A 19,847-nucleotide genomic window follows, 5' to 3' on the forward strand; every position below is an offset into this window, starting at 1 on the left:
GGGTCTCGCTCTGTCGCCCGGACTGGAGTGCGGTGGCCAGATCTCAGCTCACTGCAAGCTCCGCCTCCCGGGTTTACGCCATTCTCCTGCCTCAGCCTCCCGAGTAGCTGGGACTACAGGCGCCCGCCACCTCGCCCAGCTAGTTTTTTTTGTATTTTAGTAGAGACGGGGTTTCACCGTGTTAGCCAGGATGGTCTCGATCTCCTGACCTCGTGATCCGCCTGTCTCGGCCTCCCAAAGTGCTGGGATTACAGGCTTGAGCCACCGCGCCCGGCCAACACTTCAGGTTTTCAAGATTCTCATATGCTTCCCTGACTCCAGGGCCAGGCACACGCTCCTTTTTAAATTTGGATCACCTGTTTCACCTTGCCAGCTGCTACCATCCTTCCCCTTGTGGCCATCCCTGGCTAAGTCTGCAGAGGGTACACCCATTTTTCACCTCCATTCCATTGTATTGTGTTGGTTTTTCACAAAGCCATACACTCCCTGAGCACACTGAGGCACTGGTTTTTTCCAGCACTATCTGCAAGCACAGCCTTATCACTGAATAAGTGAATGTGTGAATGTGTGAATGTATACCTGAAAAAGAATGTGTATTTGTGGCCAGGCGCAGTGACTCACGCCTGTAATCCCAGGATTTTGGGAGGCCGAGGCAGGTGGATCACCTGAGGTCAGGAGTTCGAGATCAGCCTGGCCAACATGGTGAAATTCCATCTCTACTAAAAATACAAAATATTAGCCAGGTGTGGTGGCACATGCCTGTAGTCCCAGCTACTTGGGAGGCTGAGGCAGGAGAATCGCTTGAACCCAGGAGGCGGAGGTTGCAGTGAGCCGAGATCGTGCCACTGCATTCCAGCCTGGGTGACAAAGTGAGACTCCGTCTCAAAAGCCAACCAACCAAACAAAAACCATGCATTTGTATGGAGTGGAAGAATATGGAGAATTGGAAAGACTAGGGAAAAGGAAGGAGGGAGGATTTGAACTAAAATGATATTACCCTGTACCCATGTTTTCTCAGTTTCTTCAGAGATGGGTTTTCTCAGCCCTTCCACCATTTTGACCATTTGAGCCTCAAATATCCAAGATTGTCTTCTCAGTTTCAGTCTTATGAATCAAGCCAAACCTTTGACCTTTCAAGAAAACACCCATTACCTTGTTTTTCTACTCTTTGGCTCAGAAATTTTGAATCGGGAATCTAGCTGAAGAAAATGACAGTAACAGCCACCCAAATACAGGGTAGGGGATGAACTCTAGAATTTTATGCAGGACATTACTTATCAGGGCCTTATCTATAATAGTCAAAAATTGGAAATAACCTAAATGTCCAACAGTAGGGTAGTCTACATTATGCCATGCCCCCAAGAAGGAATAATATGCACCCATTAAAAGAATTTAATGACCTGGGAAAATGCTTGCATCATATGTTAAGTGAAAAGGAGTAGGTTATAAACTGGTGATCACTAATATGTAAACGCTGCCCACACACACGCACTCAAAAACACCTGGAGAGAAACATACCAAAATGATTTCAATGGTTTCCTTTTGGTAATGTAACTGTGGTGTCTTTCTCATTTATTTCTTTAATTTATCCAGGTGTTCTACAATGAACAGATAAGACTTAACACAGGAAAAACAAAAAACAAAAAACCCTAAGCCTGACTGTTTCCACTGCTCTTTGTTGGGAAAGACTCTCTGCACCTGCTTTGTTCAGGCAACCATGTCTGTCTCCAAATCCTTGCCCTGCACTCCCAGCCTGGCAGGACCAGCCCTTTGCCAGTTCCCTCTGGCCACTCAGGCGGGTCCTCAAGTCCCAGCCCATCAGGAAGTCTTTTTTTTTTTTCTTTTCTTTCTTTTTTTTTTTGTTTGAGACGTTGTCTTACTCTGTCGCCCAGCCTGGAGTACAGTGGCGCGATCTCAGCTCGCTGCAAGCTCTGCCTCCCAGATTCACACCCTTCTCCTGCCTCAGCCTCCTGAGTAGCTGGGACTACAGGCACCCGCCATCATGCCACCAAAAAATTATATTGTATAAAAATACAATATAATTTTTTGTATTTTTAGTAGAGACGGGGTTTTACTGTGTTAGCCAGGATGGTCTCGATCTCCTGACCTCGTGATCCGCCCACCTCGTCCTCTCAAAGTGCTGGGATTACAGGCGTGAGCCACTGCGCCCGGCCTCGGGAAAGCCTTTCTTAATTATGAGAAAGAAAGAAACTGTCCTCTTCCCCACCCTGGCTGAATACGGTGCCGCCACATCTCTCTTTGCTGGTTGCGTCCAAGAAAATCTGCCTCTTAGCTGGGACTGGACCTCAAAGGATGCTTTTTGATGTGGCACAGGAGCTGGGGCAGTCGGTGCTGTTTTTCTGGGCAGGATCTCTGAGTCTAAATTCACTGGAAGAAGTTCAAGTACTGAGGCCACACATCTCATCATTGTTGGATGTTGAGAATGGTGGTGATGACTTTTTGGTCTGCATGTCCTGATTTGTCATGAGAAAGACATCTCCTGGCCATTGAAAAACCACTCAGTCTTTTAAACAGTTTTTAAGAAGCCATCAAAGGTGTTTATACTTAACCTGGACCAGCAACCTTCTTAAAGGAGTCGGGCTGAACTTTGTTCTGGAGTAAGTGAGCAAATATTGTAGACGTCGCGCCAACACACTTAGATTTTTTGTGAGTTGATTGCCCAAGTGTCTATCCAGCTTATTCCAGAATTGGGATTAAATTAGAGAAAACTTTGGTGGAAAAAGTTAGTGGGTCAGCAAACATTCGGGTTTCCTACTGTGTACCTGACGCTTGCAGCACAGAGCACTTGAGAAATGCTGTGGCTTTATCAAAGCAATAAAGAAATCCAGAGTGATTTTTCCTGCAGAACTTCCTGGTCATATATTCCACCCACATGAAACATAACAAGGAAGGCTAAGAGGGGAAGATGGAGTGTCTTGTGGGTCCTTCAAGAATGGAGCATGCATCATAGCTCTTGTGGAGTTTTGAGCTAATTACCCTGGTCTGTATAAGAAATGGACCCAGATAAATTGAATATCTTGGCATCAACCTTTGGTGTTTTTGAAACTGAGAAAGAAAGATTTGGCGTGCCAGCCTCCCTCATCAGTCTGGTATTCTACCTGTCATCTTCAACAAGATAAACAAACCACGGACATATTTTTCTTCCCCGCAGAACTGCACCCTTTTTCATGACTAGTTCTGGGTACTGTTAGGCAATAGGAATCTAGTAGAAAGGAGGTGGGGAAGCATTTTTTAATCCTACCCTCTTCTCAAATATTTAAAGTGGAAGAATGAGTGGGTGAGGGCTTGTCACATTTTTCAATTCTTTTCCATTTCTGCCACCCAAACGCAGCCCTTAATCAGGTTTTTGTCAGGTCACTAGAGTTGGCATTTCCCCTTTGTCCATTTTGTTTTGTTTTATTTTATTTTATTTTATATTACTTATTTTATTATTATTTTGAGACAGAGTCTCACTCTGTCACCCAGGCTGGAGTACAGTGGCACGATCTCAGCTCACTGCAACCTCCATCTCCTGTGTTCAAGTGATTCTCCTGTCTCAACCTCCCAAGTAGCTGGGATTACAGGTGCCTACCACCATGCTCAGCTAATTTTTATATTTTTAGTAGAGACGAGGTTTCACCATGTTGGCCAGACTGGTCTCAAACTCCTGACCTCGTGATCTGCCTGCATTGGCCTCCCAGCATGCTGGGATTACAGATGTGGGCCACCATGCCTGGTCCCCCTTTGTCCATTTTATCAAGGCTGGAGGTACTGAGGTTCCCAAAGGTGATTCTGAGGAAGAGCAGATGGTTTTTGTCTTGCCATTTCCATGGCTTGCGTTTTTGTTGAACAGGGTATATAAGCTTAGGGCAAAAATGAAAATGCTGAGAACAATAGGAAGGGTTTTGCAGGACCAACAGGGAGGAGAGGAGAGAGGGGAGTGATCAGGGATAGCAGGAGTGAGGAACCTTAGCAGGGAACTGCGTGTGTTGTCATTGGGCTCCATGTGGACTCGCTTCCCCATCTCCCAAGAGCTCTCCTGTAAGACATCCATTTCTTGTTGACGCATTGACGAGTTGAATCTGTTGGGAGAACTGGTGCATTCGTTCATTCAACAAGTATGTATCGAGTGCCTACATTTCACGCGGCAGTGTTACAAGTGTTGAGGATAAAATAGTGAGTCAGACACACCCAATGCCTAATGACTTGCATGAATACCCACTACAACTGGATGAATCTTCAAGGAATTCTGCTGTGTGAGAAAAGCCAGTCCCAAAAGGTTAATACCACATCATCCCATTTACATAACATTTTTGAAAGGGCACCATTTTATGGTGGTTGCCAGGGGTTAGAGATGGTTGTTGAGGAGGGCGGGAGGTAGGTTTGGTGATAAAAAAGTGGCATGAGGGATCCTCATGCTGACATGCTATTTGGTATCTTGCCTGTCATGGTGGATGCAGTCTAGAATTTGTCTACAACTATATACACGTACACACAAATGAGTACAAGTAAAACTGGGAAATCTAAATAAGATTGGTGGATAATATTAATATCCTGGTTGTGATACTATACTATATACATTTGCAAAATGTTACAAATGGGGGAACTGGGTAAAGTCTGCATGAGATCTTTCTGTATAATTTCTCAACACTGCATGTGCATGTACAATTATCTCAATAAAAACTTCAATGAAGGAAAAAAAAGGGCTTGGCTGGGCATGGTAGCTCACGCCTGTAATCCCAGCACTTTGGGAGGCTGAGGTGGCAGATCACCTGAGGTCAGGAGTTCAAGACCAGCCTGGCCAACATGGTGAAACCCCATCTTTACTAAAAATAATACAAAGATTACTGGGCGTGGTGGCACGTACTTGTATTCCCAGCTACTAGGGAGACTGAGGCAGGAGAATAGCTTGAATCCCAGAGACGGAGGTTGCAGTAAACCGAGATTGTGCCACTGTACTCCAGCCTGGGTGACAGAGTGAGACTCTGTCTCAAAAAAAATTAAAAAGAAAAAAAGAAAAAAAAGACTGGGCAAGGTGGGACGTGCCTGTAATCCTAGCCCTTTGAAAGGCCAAGGCGGGAGGATCACTTGAGCCCAGGAGTTCGAGACTAGCCTGGGCAACATGATGAAACCCTGTCTCTACAAAAAATATAAAACTTAGCTGGATGTGGTGGGACATGGCTGTAGTCCCCACTACTCGGGAGGCTGAGGCGGGAGGGTCACTTAAGCCTGGGAGGTTGAGGCTACAGTGAGCCAAGATTGCACCACTGCATTCTAGCTGGGGTGACAGAGCAAGACCCTGTCAAAAAAAAAAAAGAGAGAGAGAGAGAAAGAGAGAGAGACAGAAAGAGAAAGAGAGAGAGAGAGAGAGAGAGAGAGAGAAAGAAATGAAAGAAGGAAGGAAGGAAGAAAGAAAGAGAAAGAAAGAAAGAAAAAGAAAAAGAACAGAAGGAAGGAAAGAAGGAAGGAAGGAAGGAAGGAAGGAAGGAAGGAAGGAAGGAAGGAAAGAAAGAAGGAAGGAAGGAAAGAAAAAGAAAAGAAAAGAAAAGAAAGAAAAGTAAAAGCCTAACTCCCTGGCCTCATGGAGCCTACATTTTGGTAGAAGCTAAGTATGGCTTCATGGTGGTTGCAGGGCAAAAGCTAAGACCATCCTGGAGGGAGCTGCCCCTCTGGGGGATTCCATGCAGTGCCACTAGAGAGTCCTTCCCATCCTCCAGATATGTCATCGAATCCCCATTGGTGACTGAATGAAATCCAGATTCAGGAGAGGAGGTAAGTGCGGAATAAGGCTGTGAAGCCCAGCTCCCCCGATCCCATGACCTGGGAATTATCCAGCCTGCCTTTGTTTCTTTAAACCATGCATTAGGTACCCACTTGACTGTAGACTCAAATGTCTCTGGGGCTCCCGGTAGTGGTGTGTCATCCCACTTGTCTTGTTCCCAACTTTCTCCATCCCCATCACTACCTGGCTCAGGGGCCTTCAGCCTCCTTCCACGCTGCCCCAAATGCCTGGTTTATCTCGGCAGCACGTACAAGCCTGGAGAAACTCCTTTTACCTATGCACATGGGCACGGCTCACTGCTCTAGTTCTCAGCAGTAGGGAAGAACTCTCATGCCAGCCCAGGCCCTGGGACTCAATCTTGGGTTCGAGCCCCTTGGCTGTGGCTAGTCAGGTCAATGTCCAGTACCTATTAATCCCTTCCTGTAAAGAGGAGTCCCACACCAAACTGTTAGTCCCATTGACTGTACAATGAGGCATCGTGCTGGCTGTAAACCATCAAGCTCTGCAACTATTTTATTGCCTTAGAAGACTTTCAGAGGGAGAAGCCATGAAAAAATAAAGTCTGAGGAAAGTTTTTATTATTTTATATTACGCCATGACTTGCATGGAATGACCACAAAGTGGCATGCCTTCCTGGTCACAGAACTTATCAGGCCTGGCTAGAAAGCGAGAACTCCCAGATACAATTTAGTCCACTAGAAAGACGGGAGGGAGCAAAGGAAAGAGAAAGAGACAGAGGAAGGCACAATGATATATAACTATCTGTCTATAACGGGTTAGTGGCTGATTCTAAAAATGACGAAAATGTCATTGAATATAATTTCTGGCCGGGCGCGGTGGCTCAAGCCTGTAATCCCAGCACTTTGGGAGGCCGAGACGGGCGGATCACGAGGTCAGGAGATCGAGACCATCCTGGCTAACATGGTGAAACCCCATCTCTACTAAAATACAAAAAACTAGCCAGGCGAAGTGGCGGGCGCCTGTAGTCCCAGCTACTCCGGAGGCTGAGGCAGGAGAATGGCGTAAACCCGGGAGGCAGAACTTGCAGTGAGCTGAGATCCGGCCACTGCACTCCAGCCCGGGAGACAGAGCGAGACTCCATCTCAAAAAAAAAAAAAGAATATAATTTCTGATTCATGATCAAGGTCTTTATGTTAAAGGAAAGGAGCTTTCTTAGAAGAACTGGATCTAATCAATATATGTTTGATCTTCAAATATTTGACTTCCAAACAAAATTTTAACGGCCAAAATAAAATGAAAGAAATGATACTGACAAGGTCCCTTGCCATGCCCTTGTGAAAGCACCCACAGAAAGAATAAGTACAAAAGGTAACCAAGGCCCTCTCCTCTATCCAAAGAAATGTATCCATGGGGTTCTGACAGCCAAGCTTCCCTCCCCTGTCCAAACCTCAACATCATCAGGTCGGAGGAGCCCCGTGGCAGTCGGAAGCCCTGTCCCGCTGTTCCTCAGAAGCGGCCTGCTTTTTTGCGTCCCCGTCCATGTCTGCGATGAATAATCCATGGAGATCCATGTGCATATCGACATCAACGGAGGCACGGGCCAATTCTGTAAAGCTTTTGGCATCCAGAATGAGCAGAAAAGGTGGCTTCTGGGGATCCGTAGAGACAATGGCTGATAGGATTACTCCTTTGGGGAAACAGAAAGAAACACTTTGTAAAAGTGCAGCCTTTAGTCGGAGGGATGAATTTCTCAGCATGTCTCTCCGCCCTCTTTAGACATATGTATCTAACCAAAACAGTAGGGAAGTGAATTTGAGACACTGTAACAGAAGGGAAAGGCCTGGGAACTAGGAATCAGAAAATCTGGCTGTAGGCCGGGCGCGATGGCTCACGCCTGTAATCCCAGCACTTTGGGAGCAGAGATGGGCAGATCACTTCCGATTAGGAGTTCGAGACCAGCCTGGTCAACATGGTAAAACCCCATCTCTACTAAAAATACAAAAATTAGCTGGGTGTGGTGGTGGGTGCTTGTAATCTCAGCTACTCAGGAGACTGAAGCAAGAGAATCACTTGAACCTGGGAGTGGAGTTTGCAGTGAGCCGAGATCGCACCATTGCACTCCAGCCTGGGTGACGGAGTGAAACACCATCTCAAAACAAACAAACAAAGAAACCAGAAAACCTGGTTCTAGCCCTGGCTGGGCCAGTCCCTTGACCTCTCAGAGCCTCAGTCTCTTCATTAGTAGAGATGGGATAATCTCACCTACACTCATAGGGTTGCTGAGAGTATCTCCTGCATGATGGATTTTGAAAGCACACTGTAAATTATTGCAGGCATTGAAGAATGGCATTCGGTTTTTTGTTTGTTTTGCTTTTTTGAGATGGGTTCTTACTCTGTTGCCCAGACTAGAGTGCAGTGGCGTGATCACAGCTCACGGCAATCTCGATCTCTTGGGCTCAAGCTATCCTCCCACCTCAGCCCTCTAAGTAGCTGGGACTACAGGCACATTACATGACATCTGGCTTATTTTTGTGCTTTTTGTCAGATGTGGTGTCCCTATATTGCCCATGCTGGTCTTGAACTCCTGGGCTCAAGCGATCTGCCCACCTTGACCTCCCAAGTGCTGGGATTACAGGCAGGAACCACCACACCTGGCTCGAAGAATGGCATTTCAATGGGCCTCATTCATCTCTTGTACACGTAGCAATGCTAGTAAACTCATCCTTCCCCTCTGTAACATGGAAACACTCTCAATACTCACTCTCAAGGGGTAGAGAGTTAAACGAAATAATGCATATCAACTTCCTGCAAATACTCTCAATACCCCCAGAGGGTCCCAGGTTAAAGAGCAGTTGAGCATCGTTGAAGTCAGATTGGCCTGGATTTAAATCTCACCTCTGAATGTATGGGGTGTGTGACCTTGGGCAACAAGGTCATTCTCTGAGCATCCCATTGGTAAAATGAAGACAATGATACTCCCTCCTCACAGAGAATGTAAAGAAAGTGTCCACACCGCTGAGTGGGAGAACGGCCTGAGCAGGAGGCAATGCCAGTGGTCCCCTGCCTCGGAGATGACAGTGACACAGGGTTGCTGGCCTGACGTGCCATGCCATGATCAGTAGGAAGACAAGACCCAGGTAGAAAACCACTCCCTTGTCACCTGAGGGAAGAAGCTGGCAGGCTCAAGTGGGGCAGCTTGCCCTCCTTGCAGGTGTGGCAGCCCCATTGCCAGCGTGGCCAGGTGACATCCCCACCTATGGTTCTAGTTACCCTCCTTAGCCTCCTCAGGGCTGTGGGCAGGGCATTTCTGAAGCATTTCTGAGAATGAAAGAGGGGAAGGATCATTCAGTCAAGTGGAAACCTAGAAAATAGAGGTGGGCCACAAATACACATTTCCAGGGGCGCCGTGAAACATTTACGTGCTTATGCATTGTTAAAATTTTGGATCCAGGCCAGGTGCAGTGGCTGACACCTGTAATCCCAGCACTTTGGGAGGCCAACATGGGAGGATCGCTTGAGCCCAGGAGATAGAGACCAGCCTGGGAAACACAGTGAGACCCTTTCTCTACAACAAATGCAAAGAATGAGCTAGGTATGGTGGCATGCCCATGTAGCTCCAGCTACTTGGTAGGCTGAGGCAGGAGGATCACTTGAACCCAGGAGTTTGAGGCTGTAGTGAGCTACAATCATGCCACTACACTCCAGCCTGGGCAACAGAGCAAGACTTCTTTTCTTAAAAACATTTCTTTTGGATCCAGCCACTGTAATCAATTTTAAAACCAAGATTCTGCATTCTGAGAGAGCTTAGTGTCACTGACTGGAAAGGAGATGGACTTTGTGCAGTAAAAAACTTAAACTTGTCTAAAGAGGAGGCTGGCTTTTGTCTTCAGTTTCTGGGAGGTCACCTCTATACCGGTGGAATGTCCTGCTTGATACAAGTATCTTTGTATACGTGGGGGCCTTGGGCCACACCAGGCAGTCTACCCTTACAGTGGAATTTATGGTGGGGCCTTGGGCCACGTGGTATGAGCTTGATCTCCAGGAGGACTGAAGACTAAATAAAGGTCAGACACACAGGCGGGCAACCATGTTTACATGACTGAGCCCCAGTATAAACTCTCCATACCGAGTCTCAGGGGAGCTTCCTGGCTGGCAACAGTATTCTGTGAGCATTGTCACACAGCATTGTCACACAGCATTGTCAGGAGAAGTCAGTGCTATCTGTGACTCTTCTGGGAAAGTGCAGCTGGAAGCTCCTGCGGGTCCCTGCTGGGCTCTGTCTTGTGCACTCTTCCCTTTGCTAATTTTAGTCTGTATCTGTTCACTGCTGCAAACCAGAACTGTGAGCATAAGCGCTTGCAGTGAGGTTGGTGATTCTAATGAATTATTGAAACCGAAGGGTATCTTGGGGACCCTCAAACTTTGCAGTTGGTATAAGAAGTAAAGGTAGCCTTGGGGACTCCCTAACCTTTTAGCTTTGACCCAGACAGATGTAGACTTCAAAGCACCAGTCCACCCCCTTTATGAGCTGGGGGGTCAGCTGCCCCTAGATGGTGTCTCTGTGGGAGGGGGATCATCAGCAGCATGCAGCAACTAGGCTTGGCTTCTTAGAGTCTTACCGTCATCCTCATCCTTGGCACCTGGTGCGGGCACAAACAGAGGTTCTGCTGGCCAGCAGTCGTCCTCTCTCCATTTCAAGGATGACTTTGTGAGAATGTCATATTTTATTATCTGTACATCCAACGAGGAGAAACACAGAAATGAAGCCCATCGGATATAGACTTTTGACATAATCCCCCAATGACAGCTGCCTCTGGTGAGCACAGCCAAGAAAGGACAGGAGCTAACTGTCCTCCCCGAGGTTTTTGTTGTTGTTGTTGTTGTTGTTGTTGTTGTTTTGATGGAGTTTCACTCTTGTCACCCAGGCTGGAGTGCAATGGTGTGATCTTGTCTCACTGCAAGCTCCACCTCCTGGGTTCACGCAATTCTCCTGCCTCAGCCTCTCGAGTACCTGGGATTACAGGCATGTACCACCACGCCTGATAAATTTTTTGTATTTTTAGTAGAGATGGGGTTTCACCATGGCCAGGTTGGTCTTGAACTCCTGACCTCAGGTGATCTGCCTACCTCGGCCTCCCAGAATGCTGGGATTACAGGCATGAGCCACTGCACCCAGCCTCCTCCCCCAGTTTTAAACATGGGTCCTCTGGCCACCATGTAGCTGATACTGCACAAGGAATTCTTTTAAAATTAAAATATTTTAAATTTATTATTATTTTTTAATATAGAGACAGGGTCTTGCTATTGTTGACCAAGCTGGTCTCGAACTCCTGGCCTCAAGCAATCCTCAGCCTCCCAAAGTGCTAGGATTACAGGTGTGAGGCACCACACCCCTTCTGAAAATTAAAATATTGGCTATATCTTATATTTGGCATTGTATTGCAATTTTATATGAGTTAAATAAATGAATACCTTCAATGCAAACATTTAAAGTATAATACAACCCCTTTGTTGCTTTAAGAGTGCAATTCCCTGAATCTCTCTTAATCTCCCAACAGACCTATTTCCCTCTAGGTTTGGTATTAGTGGAGAGTGACTTGGGGTATGGAGGGGTGGAGGCTTAATATTTGGCTGTGGACATTTCTGCTCTGTTTGTAATAAAAAAAGATTTTCCATTTTATTATGAAAAATGAAGATGTTTAAAAAAAGTGATCCCTGCACAGCACTTAGCACAGTGACCAGCACACAGTAAGTGTTTCACAAATGGTAGCTTAAGAAGCACAATGGGGCCGGGCGCGGTGGCTCAAGCCTGTAATCCCAGCACTTTGGGAGGCCGAGATGGGTGGATCACAAGGTCAGGAGATCAAGACCATCCTAGCTAACACGGTGAAACCCCGTCTCTACTAAAAAATACAAAAAACTAGCCGGGCGACATGGCGGGCGCCTGTAGTCCCAGCTACTCGGGAGGCTGAGGCAGGAGAATGGCGTAAACTCGGGAGGCGGAGCTTGCAGTGAGCTGAGATCCGGCCACTGCACTCCAGCCTGGGTGGCAGAGTGAGACTCCGTCTCAAAAAAAAAAAAAAAAAAAAAGAAGCCCAATGGGCCAAGCATCATGGCTCATGGCTGTAATCCAGCACTTTTGGTGGCTGAGGCAGGAGGATCCCTCAAACCTAGGAGCTCAAGACCAGCGTGGACAACACAATGAGACCCTGTCTCTTTCTTATATTTTTTTAAAAAGAAAAAACAAATCAAAACCAAAAAAGAAGCAAAATAAATCCTCTAAGTTTCAGCTACACCCTCTCTGCTGGAGAGGGTGAGTTCCTTAGGTCAGGGATTGGGCATCCCCCTGCTGACTTCCTTACCCTCAGTGCCTACCACATTGTAGCCCATAGTTGGTGCTCAATAAATATGTATTGAATAAAGAAATCAGTGAATAAACTCCAGCCATAACCTCTTACCTGAACCTTAGCCCATAACTCCCTCTCCCAGCTGTCCATCCTTACTTCAAATTAATTTTATCCTATACTTACCTCCTTCTGACCTCCTCTTTTCTAATCAATGTCTCAGAACCTTAGAATTCAGCTTTGCATATAGACACAATCACTGTAGGAAAAGCCTGTGAATACACAGAGACCAGTACCTTGGTTGGGATTGGACTCCATTGAACTCCTGCAGCAAAGACATATCGGTATTGCTTTCCATTGTGAGCATAATTGACCCGTGGAAGCTCTAAGCCTACAAGGAAATTAGAAGGCGGATGAAGCCCCCATCACTGGGGGCTGGGAGCATCCACCCTTCCTGTCAGACTGGGTAGCCTTTCCTCAGAATTCGTTCCCACACCAAGATCCCTGAGCTTGATTTAGAGCCTGGATTGGATCAAAGGTGGTCAAAGGCAGGGGACGGAGCCTCTGATAATTACCCCAGCTCTATCAGAAAGGCCTGGAGCAACGTACCACAGACCTAGGTTTTAAGTGTATAAACATCTTTAATTATCCAAGATAGAAATCAAAGAGAATTGCATGATTAAAATCAGAGGCTACTGCAATTTCTTAAAGCTCTTTTCAAAAAAGTGCTGATGTGTGTATGTGTGCATGCATGTGCATATGTGTGATGAGAAATGGGAAGCTGGCTGGGCGCAGTGGCTCATGCCTATAATCGCAGCACTTTGGGAGGCTGAGGCGGGCAGATCATTTGAGGTCAGGAGTTTGAGACCAGCCTGGCCAACATGGCAAAACCCTGCGTCTACTAAAAGTACAAAGAAAATTAGCCAGGCATGGTGATGCATGCCTGTAATTCCAGCAACTCGGGAGGCTGAGGCAGGAGAATCACGTGAACCCAGGAGGCAGAGGTTGCAGTGAGCCGAAATCACGCCACTACACTCCAGCCTGGGCCACAGAGTGAGACTCTGTCCAAAAAAAAAAACAAAAACAGAAAGAAAGAAAAAAGAAAAGAAAGAAAAAGAAAGAAAGAAAAAGAAAAAAAAAGAGAAATAGGAAGCTGTGCCAGGCATGGTGGCTCGTGCCTGTAATTCCAGCTCTTTGGGAAGCTGAGATGGGAGGATCACTTGACGCCAGGAGTTCAAGACCAACCTGCTCAACATGGCAAGAACCCTATCTCTAAAATTAAAAACTAAAAACTAAAACAGAACGGGAAGCTGTGGAAAAGGGTGTCAATGGAGAATAGTTAATTAAATCTGGTGAATTATATAATAACATTATGGAAAAATAACGTTTAATAATGATTTTAATAACATGGGCAAGTGTCCATACCATAAGGTTAAGTAAAAGCTGATTATAGAATTACTATATCTCCACTAGGTTACAAATGAAGAGAAAAAGTTTGGAAGCATTGCTGGGGTTGTAACTGCCTTATAGTTTACATTTTCTATGATAGAATCTAAGTTTCTCATTATGTGAAATTTTCATCATGTTGTTTTTACATAATCAAAATCTTATTTTTTTCTCTGTGTGTGTGTATGTATGTGTGTGTGTATATATATATATATATATATATATGGTTTTTTTTGTCGTTGTTTTTTGAGATGGAGTCTTGCTCTGTCGCCTGGACTGGAGTGCAGTGGCGCCATCTCAGCTCACTGCAACCGCCGCCTCCTGGGTTCAAGCGATTCTCCTACCTCAGCCTCCTGAGTAGCTAGGACTACAGGTGCCCGCCACCACATCCGGCAAATTTTTTTTTTTTTTTTTTTGTATTTTTAGTAGAGACAGGGTTTCACTGTGTGAGCCAGGATGGTCTCGATCTCCTGACCTCATGATCCGCCTGCCTCGGCCTCCCAAAGTGCTGGGATTATAGACGTGAACCACCGCGCTTGGCCATAAATGTGTATATATGTATATATGCCTATTGCATCAAATTGAATTTCTAAGTCTGAATACTGAAATGCATGTTCAACTCTTAGGAAATATTCCTGGTGGTTGCCACCAGCTGCTGGTGAAGATATAATGTCCAAGAGAAGAGGAAGCAGAGATACATCCATGGATAAATGCTGATTAGGTTCAGTGGGGCAGGAAGGGGAATGAATTATTGAGGTGGGAAGGACATGTCCAATCCCACATATGAGAAAGCGTGAAACTTCCAAGGGGACAGGCCCAGATGAAGGTGAGGCAGACGGAACACTCCCATACTTAAATAAGAAGAAGTTGTCTGCCCTTGACCTCAAAGTAGGCCTGAGATTTCCAAGATGTTCCTGGGCCCCTCTCAAACCAGCGATTCTCCTGCCTCAGCCTCCCAAGTAGCTAGGACTACAGGTGTGCCCCACTACCCCAGCTAATTTTGTATTTTTTTAAAATAGAGATGGGGTTTTGCCATGTTATCCAGGCTGGTCTCAAACTCCTGACCTCAGGTGCTCCACCCGCCTCAGCTTCCCAAAGTGCTGGGATTACAGGAATGAGTAATGCCTGTAATTGCCATTGCACCTGGCCAGTAGTTACATGAAATTAAGGCTCGGCCTCCCAAAGTGCTGGGATTATAGGCGTGAGCCACCGTGCCTGGTCCTTAACAGCCATGTCCTTTGAAGAATCTTCACGATGTGGGAAAATACTCAGGTTACATTCATTAAGTGCAAGAGGCAGCTTCAGAACATTCTACATGATATGGAATGTATTTTGCAAAAGTACGAATACAGAGGCAATGGGCTTTGGGATAAGAAAAGGCTGGGGTCACAACCTGGCTCTGCTGCCTGCCTTTTGGCAAATTTTGCGTTTGTCTGAACCTGCTTCTTAGGGCTGTTCTAATATTGCTGCCATTGGCCGGACTCTCCCTATAGGCCAGACCCCACACTAAGGCCTTGATGTGCATGAACAAATCTAATGTCAACAATAACAGAATGACACTGCTGGGATGAAATGAGAGCAGTCTGAGAACTCGCCAGAAGGGAACCAGCCTATGTCACATAATCCACGCATGATGGGAGGACTGGATGCGTATCCCAAAGGGCTGTCACAGGTGCAGGGATTATGGGTAGTTTATTTATTGTTACACTTTTTAGTGTGCACAGTATTGCAACAATAAATAAGCATGGGCTTCTCAGGAAAGAAAAAAAATGTGATGTGGTGGGTGAGCAGGGATGGGGGTTGATGCCTTCAGACCTGGCATCACCTATTAATTCATTTCTAAAGACTCCAAGGGTATGAGTTCCCTCACAGAACTCATTATGGGATGTATGGGATGCCTTTTACAGAAGTGGATTCTTAGGTCAAATCCAAGGGTCATCCTAAAAGAGTCCCCAAGTCTATGTGCTCTTCCGGATACTCAAACTTCCTGGCATGGGGCAGCTGATGGAACAAGGCTCCCAGTCTTTTTTTTTTTTTTTTAGGCAAAGTCTCTGTTGCCCAGGCTGGAGTGCAGTGGCGAAATCTCAGCTTACTGCTCTGCCTTCAGGGTTCAAGCAATTCTCCTGCCTCAGCCTCCCGAGTAGCTGGGATTATGGATTACAGGCATGCACCACCATGCCAGCTAATTTTTGTATTTTCGGTAGAGATGTGGTTTCGCCAACTTGGCCAGGCTGGTCTCAAACTCCTGGCCTCAAGTGATCTGGCCACCTTGGCCTCCCAAAGTGCTGGGATTACAGGCGCGAGCTACCGCACCCAGCCAATGCGCTCAGTTTAAATGCACACCACGCCACTCTCTAGCTGAGTCTCCTTGGACAAGTCCATTCATTCTGTACTTTGACGTATTGAACACAGACCTCTGTATGCCAGCCTTTGTGTCATGTGCTGCTGATACCCTGTGAGCACAGCAACACAATCCTCACCTCATGGGTTTATATTCTGGGGCAGTGGTTCTCCATCATGGCAATGGTGCCCCCATGGGATGCTGCAATGTCTGGAGACATGTTTGGCTGCTCCAATTCAGGATAGGGGTCTTCCGGGCTTCCAGTGGGTGGAAGTCAGGAATGTTGCTAAACATCTTACAATTCCCTGGACAGCACCCACTGCAAAGAATGACTCAGCCCCAGATGGCGACGGTGCCCAGACTGAGGAGCCCTGCTCCATGGGTGTGACTCCTATTCTAGAGGGTCTGCGTTCTGGGTGTAGCTCAAGGTCTCTCAGGCGTAGTTTTCTCCTTCATATTATGGAGCTGATAACAGCTATTTTGCAGGATATTGTGGATGTTGAGAGGTAGAAATGGAAAGGTATTATGCCTGTTCAATAAGCCTGTGTTCAGTAAGGGACAGCGTTTGCAGAAGTTATCTGGCCCAAGAACCACCCACTGCCTTCCTATTTTTATTTTTATTTTTTTGAGACAGTGTCTTGCTCTGCTGCCCAGGCTGGAGTGCAATAGCACAATCTCAGCTTACTGCAATCTCTGCCTCCTGAACTCAAGCGATTCTCATGCCTCAGCCTCTTGAGTAGCTGGGACCACAGGCATGTGCCACCATACCCAGCTCATTTTTGTATTTTTAGTAGAGATGGGGTTTCACCATGTTGCTCAGGCTGGTCTCGAACTCCTGGCCTCAAGTGATCTGCCTGCCTCAGCTTCCCAAAGTGCTGAGACTACAGGTATGAGCCACCATGGCTGGCCTTACCCATTGCCTTCCTAGGAAGCATTGAAGATAAAGGAAAGAGAAATGTCCCCAGATGCTTCTCATCGGGGCATTCCAAGAGCCTTTCCTTTTTGGCCCTTGTACGTGCACAGGAGGGAAGTATTATGTAAAGAGGCCTCTGGGGTCCCCATGAAAATCTGCCCCTTTCCTAATCTCAGGACAAGAGGATGCATTTTACCTTCATAAAGAAATTCCGGCTGGCAGTAGACTTGGCCATCTTCTTCCTTCAGGGCCGTGGCTGTTGTAGATGCCACTTTGATTAAATTTGAGCCCACTTCTGCATTCTGAAAAAATTCAGTTTTGAAAGAATAAAATAAAAACGTGTAATCCAGAGCAAACATTTGCTTTAGTGTATATATTTTAAAAAATGCTTGAATATATGTCATCTTGGTTTAGCCTCACATTAATCATAGGAAGCAGCTCTTTTCCTGTTGTTATTCTTAGTCTCGGTTTAAAAAATGAGGATTGGCCATTTAAGGTGACTCCTCCAAGGTCACATACCTAGTAGGTGATGGGACTCTTTTCTCTTACTCTGAGCCTGCCTTATCCCTCACAGGGAAAATTAATGTGCTTCTAAGAGTAAGTTCTCACTGTTAAAGTACTAGATGATTCACCTATATAAAGCTGCAGCAGTCATTAAAAGGATGCTTCTAAAGACTTTACAACAACATGGGAAAGCTTATCACACAACACTGAGTAAAAGCAGCATCAGGACAAATTGCATATGCAGTCTGAGCTCAACCGCATTAAAAAAGTTACATTGAGAAGAGGCAGAGAAATAAGTATGTGTGTGTGTGTCTGTGTGTGTGTGAGTATAATATTTTTTTTTGAGATGGAGTCTTGCTCTGTTGCCCAGACTGGAGTCTGGAGTGCAGTGGTATGATCTCGGCTCACTGCAACCTCTGCCTCCTGGGTTCAAGCAATTCGCCTGCCTCAGCCTCCCAAGTAGCTGGGATTACAGGCGCATGCCACCATGCCTGGCTAATTTTTTGTATTTTTTAGTGGAGATGGGGTTTCATCATGTTGGCCAGGCTGGTCTCAAACTCCTGACCTCCAGTGATCCACCCCCCCTCAGCCTCCCAAAGTGCTGGGATTTCAGGCGTGAGCCACCATGCCTGGCCTGAAATATACCAAATATTAAAAATACAACAGATGATGGGATTATGGGGGACTTCAGTTCCTTTTTTGTATGCCTCTCTGTATTTTCAGTATTTTCTCCTAGGAAAAGTTACCACTGCAGAAATGAAAACAAACATGCAATAAAAATTATTCGGTGGGAAAACAGCCTTCAAGGACATTTCTTGGTCTCAATTTATAGTCAGATGTTGCTGTGTTCAGTATCTTGCTGTCATCAGTATAAGCGAGGAGAGGGATTTAGCATGATTAAATATTTATCGAGCATGTACTACTCCCTGTTTCCCTCATGTACTAACCGTGGACCTTGAGCAAGTCACGTGGCCTCTCTATAGTTCTGTTTCCTTATGTGTATATTAATAGCATATGCATCTTTTGAGTTATTGTGCAGATTAAATGACATCATCTGTACCAATGATTCACAAGAGTGCCTGCTTAACAGTAAGTGCTAGGTAAATGTCAGCTGCTTCTGTCGATGACATTGTTGTTGTTATAGTGTTATTACTGTCATTACCATACTACTACTACTATCACTTATTATATTGCTGCCACCACTACTGGAGGTGAGTACAGGTTAGGCTCTAGAAGATATTGAGGAACGAGACAACGGAAGATTATTGTTATGGCTGACTTCTCATTTAAACTTTTCTCTACTTTCTGCATTTTCCAAGATCTCTTCTATTTTATTTTGGGACAGCGTCTTGCTCTGTCACCCAGGCTGAGTACAGTAGTGTGATTATAGCTCACTGTAGCCTTAAACTCCCAGGCTCAAGTGATCCTTCCATCTCAGCCTCCTGAGTAGCTGGGGGACTACAGGCATGTGTCACCATCCTTGGTTAATTGTTGTGTTTTTTATAGAGACAGGGTCTCACTATGTTGCCCAACTTGGTCTGGAACTCCTAGGCTCAAGTGATCCTCCTCTCTTGATCTCCCAAAGTGCTGGGATGACAGGCATGAGCCAGTACACCTGGCTCAAAATGGCTTTTATAATTAAAACCAACCTATTTTAGGGATAGCAGCATTTGTGTTGGAGAGCATGAGAAGTTTACTGCAACTTAGCAGCTGAACCGCAAGGGTCCTCAGAAATTAGTTTAATTCAGTCTCGATTTGTAGAAGTAACTGAGGCCTGGAGAAGGAAAGGGACTGGTCCAAAGTCACAGGGAGAGAAGCAGAGCCTATGCCTGGGGCCTTTGCATTGATTCTTTGGCCCAGAAGCAAGAGCATTGCTGGTAGAGGGTGAAGGCAGTGCAAAGGCCCTGAGGCTGGCTCTTCCCCATCCCCGAAGGTCTAGGAAGAAACACCCCTTCCCTAACAACTCCATTGGAATCTGCAGTGTCTCCAAGGCACTGGCCCTAAGCTGTAATTATCTCCTTTATGAAACTCTTTTCCTTCTTTTAGCTTGTCTGCCCCATGAAGCCAGGGACCAGATTTTGCTCAGTGCCTGGCACCTAGTGCCCAGAAAGTAATAGCTGAATTAATGAGTGAATGCACAACTCAGTCAGCTTTTCTTTGGGCTGTCAAGGGGCAAGACATGTGTTTTGCAGGGTGACTGTAAGCATCAAATGAGAAGAAATGCAGAGACAAAGGAGCCCAGCACCTGGCCCATTGGTGGCATCTTAGAAACATTTGGCTGAGCGCAGTGGCTCATGCCTGTAATCCTAGCACTTTGGGAGGCTGAGGTGGGTGGATCACCTGAGGTCAGGAGTTCGAGACCACCCTGGCTAACATGGTGAAACCCCGTCTCTACTAAAAATATAAAAATTTTCTGGGCGTGGTGGCACGTGCCTGTAGTCCCACCTACTCGGGAGACTGAGGCAGGAGAATCACTTGAACTTGGGAGGCCAAGGTTGCAGTGAGCCAAGATCGCGTCACTGCACTCCAGCCTGGGCGAGAGAGCGAGACTCTGTC

The 19,847-nt window shown here is 46.1% G+C and overlaps 1 protein-coding gene across 3 annotated transcripts in view; it reads right to left on the minus strand.

Annotated features, from left to right (window-relative positions):
- Window positions 1-7,022: 7,022 nt before the first annotated feature.
- The window catches only part of BCO1 (beta-carotene oxygenase 1), a 53,116-nt gene continuing 40,291 nt past the window's right edge, over window positions 7,023-19,847 (minus strand). For 2 of the 3 annotated variants that reach the window (XM_017888225.1, XM_017888227.1), the window contains exons 8-11: window positions 16,984-17,089; window positions 12,384-12,478; window positions 10,363-10,474; window positions 7,023-7,430 (exon numbers count right to left, since the gene is read on the minus strand). In XM_017888225.1, coding sequence (XP_017743714.1) covers window positions 7,201-7,430; window positions 10,363-10,474; window positions 12,384-12,478; window positions 16,984-17,089 — 543 coding nt within the window. In that variant the 3' untranslated portion in view covers window positions 7,023-7,200. The remainder of the gene's footprint in view (window positions 7,431-10,362; window positions 10,475-12,383; window positions 12,479-16,983; window positions 17,090-19,847) is intronic. The other variant, XM_017888226.1, reaches the window with a different exon arrangement.

The sequence above is a fragment of the Rhinopithecus bieti genome, unplaced genomic scaffold (assembly GCF_001698545.2).
Source record: "Rhinopithecus bieti isolate Rb0 unplaced genomic scaffold, ASM169854v2 scaffold_17826, whole genome shotgun sequence".
NCBI lineage: Eukaryota > Metazoa > Chordata > Mammalia > Primates > Cercopithecidae > Rhinopithecus > Rhinopithecus bieti.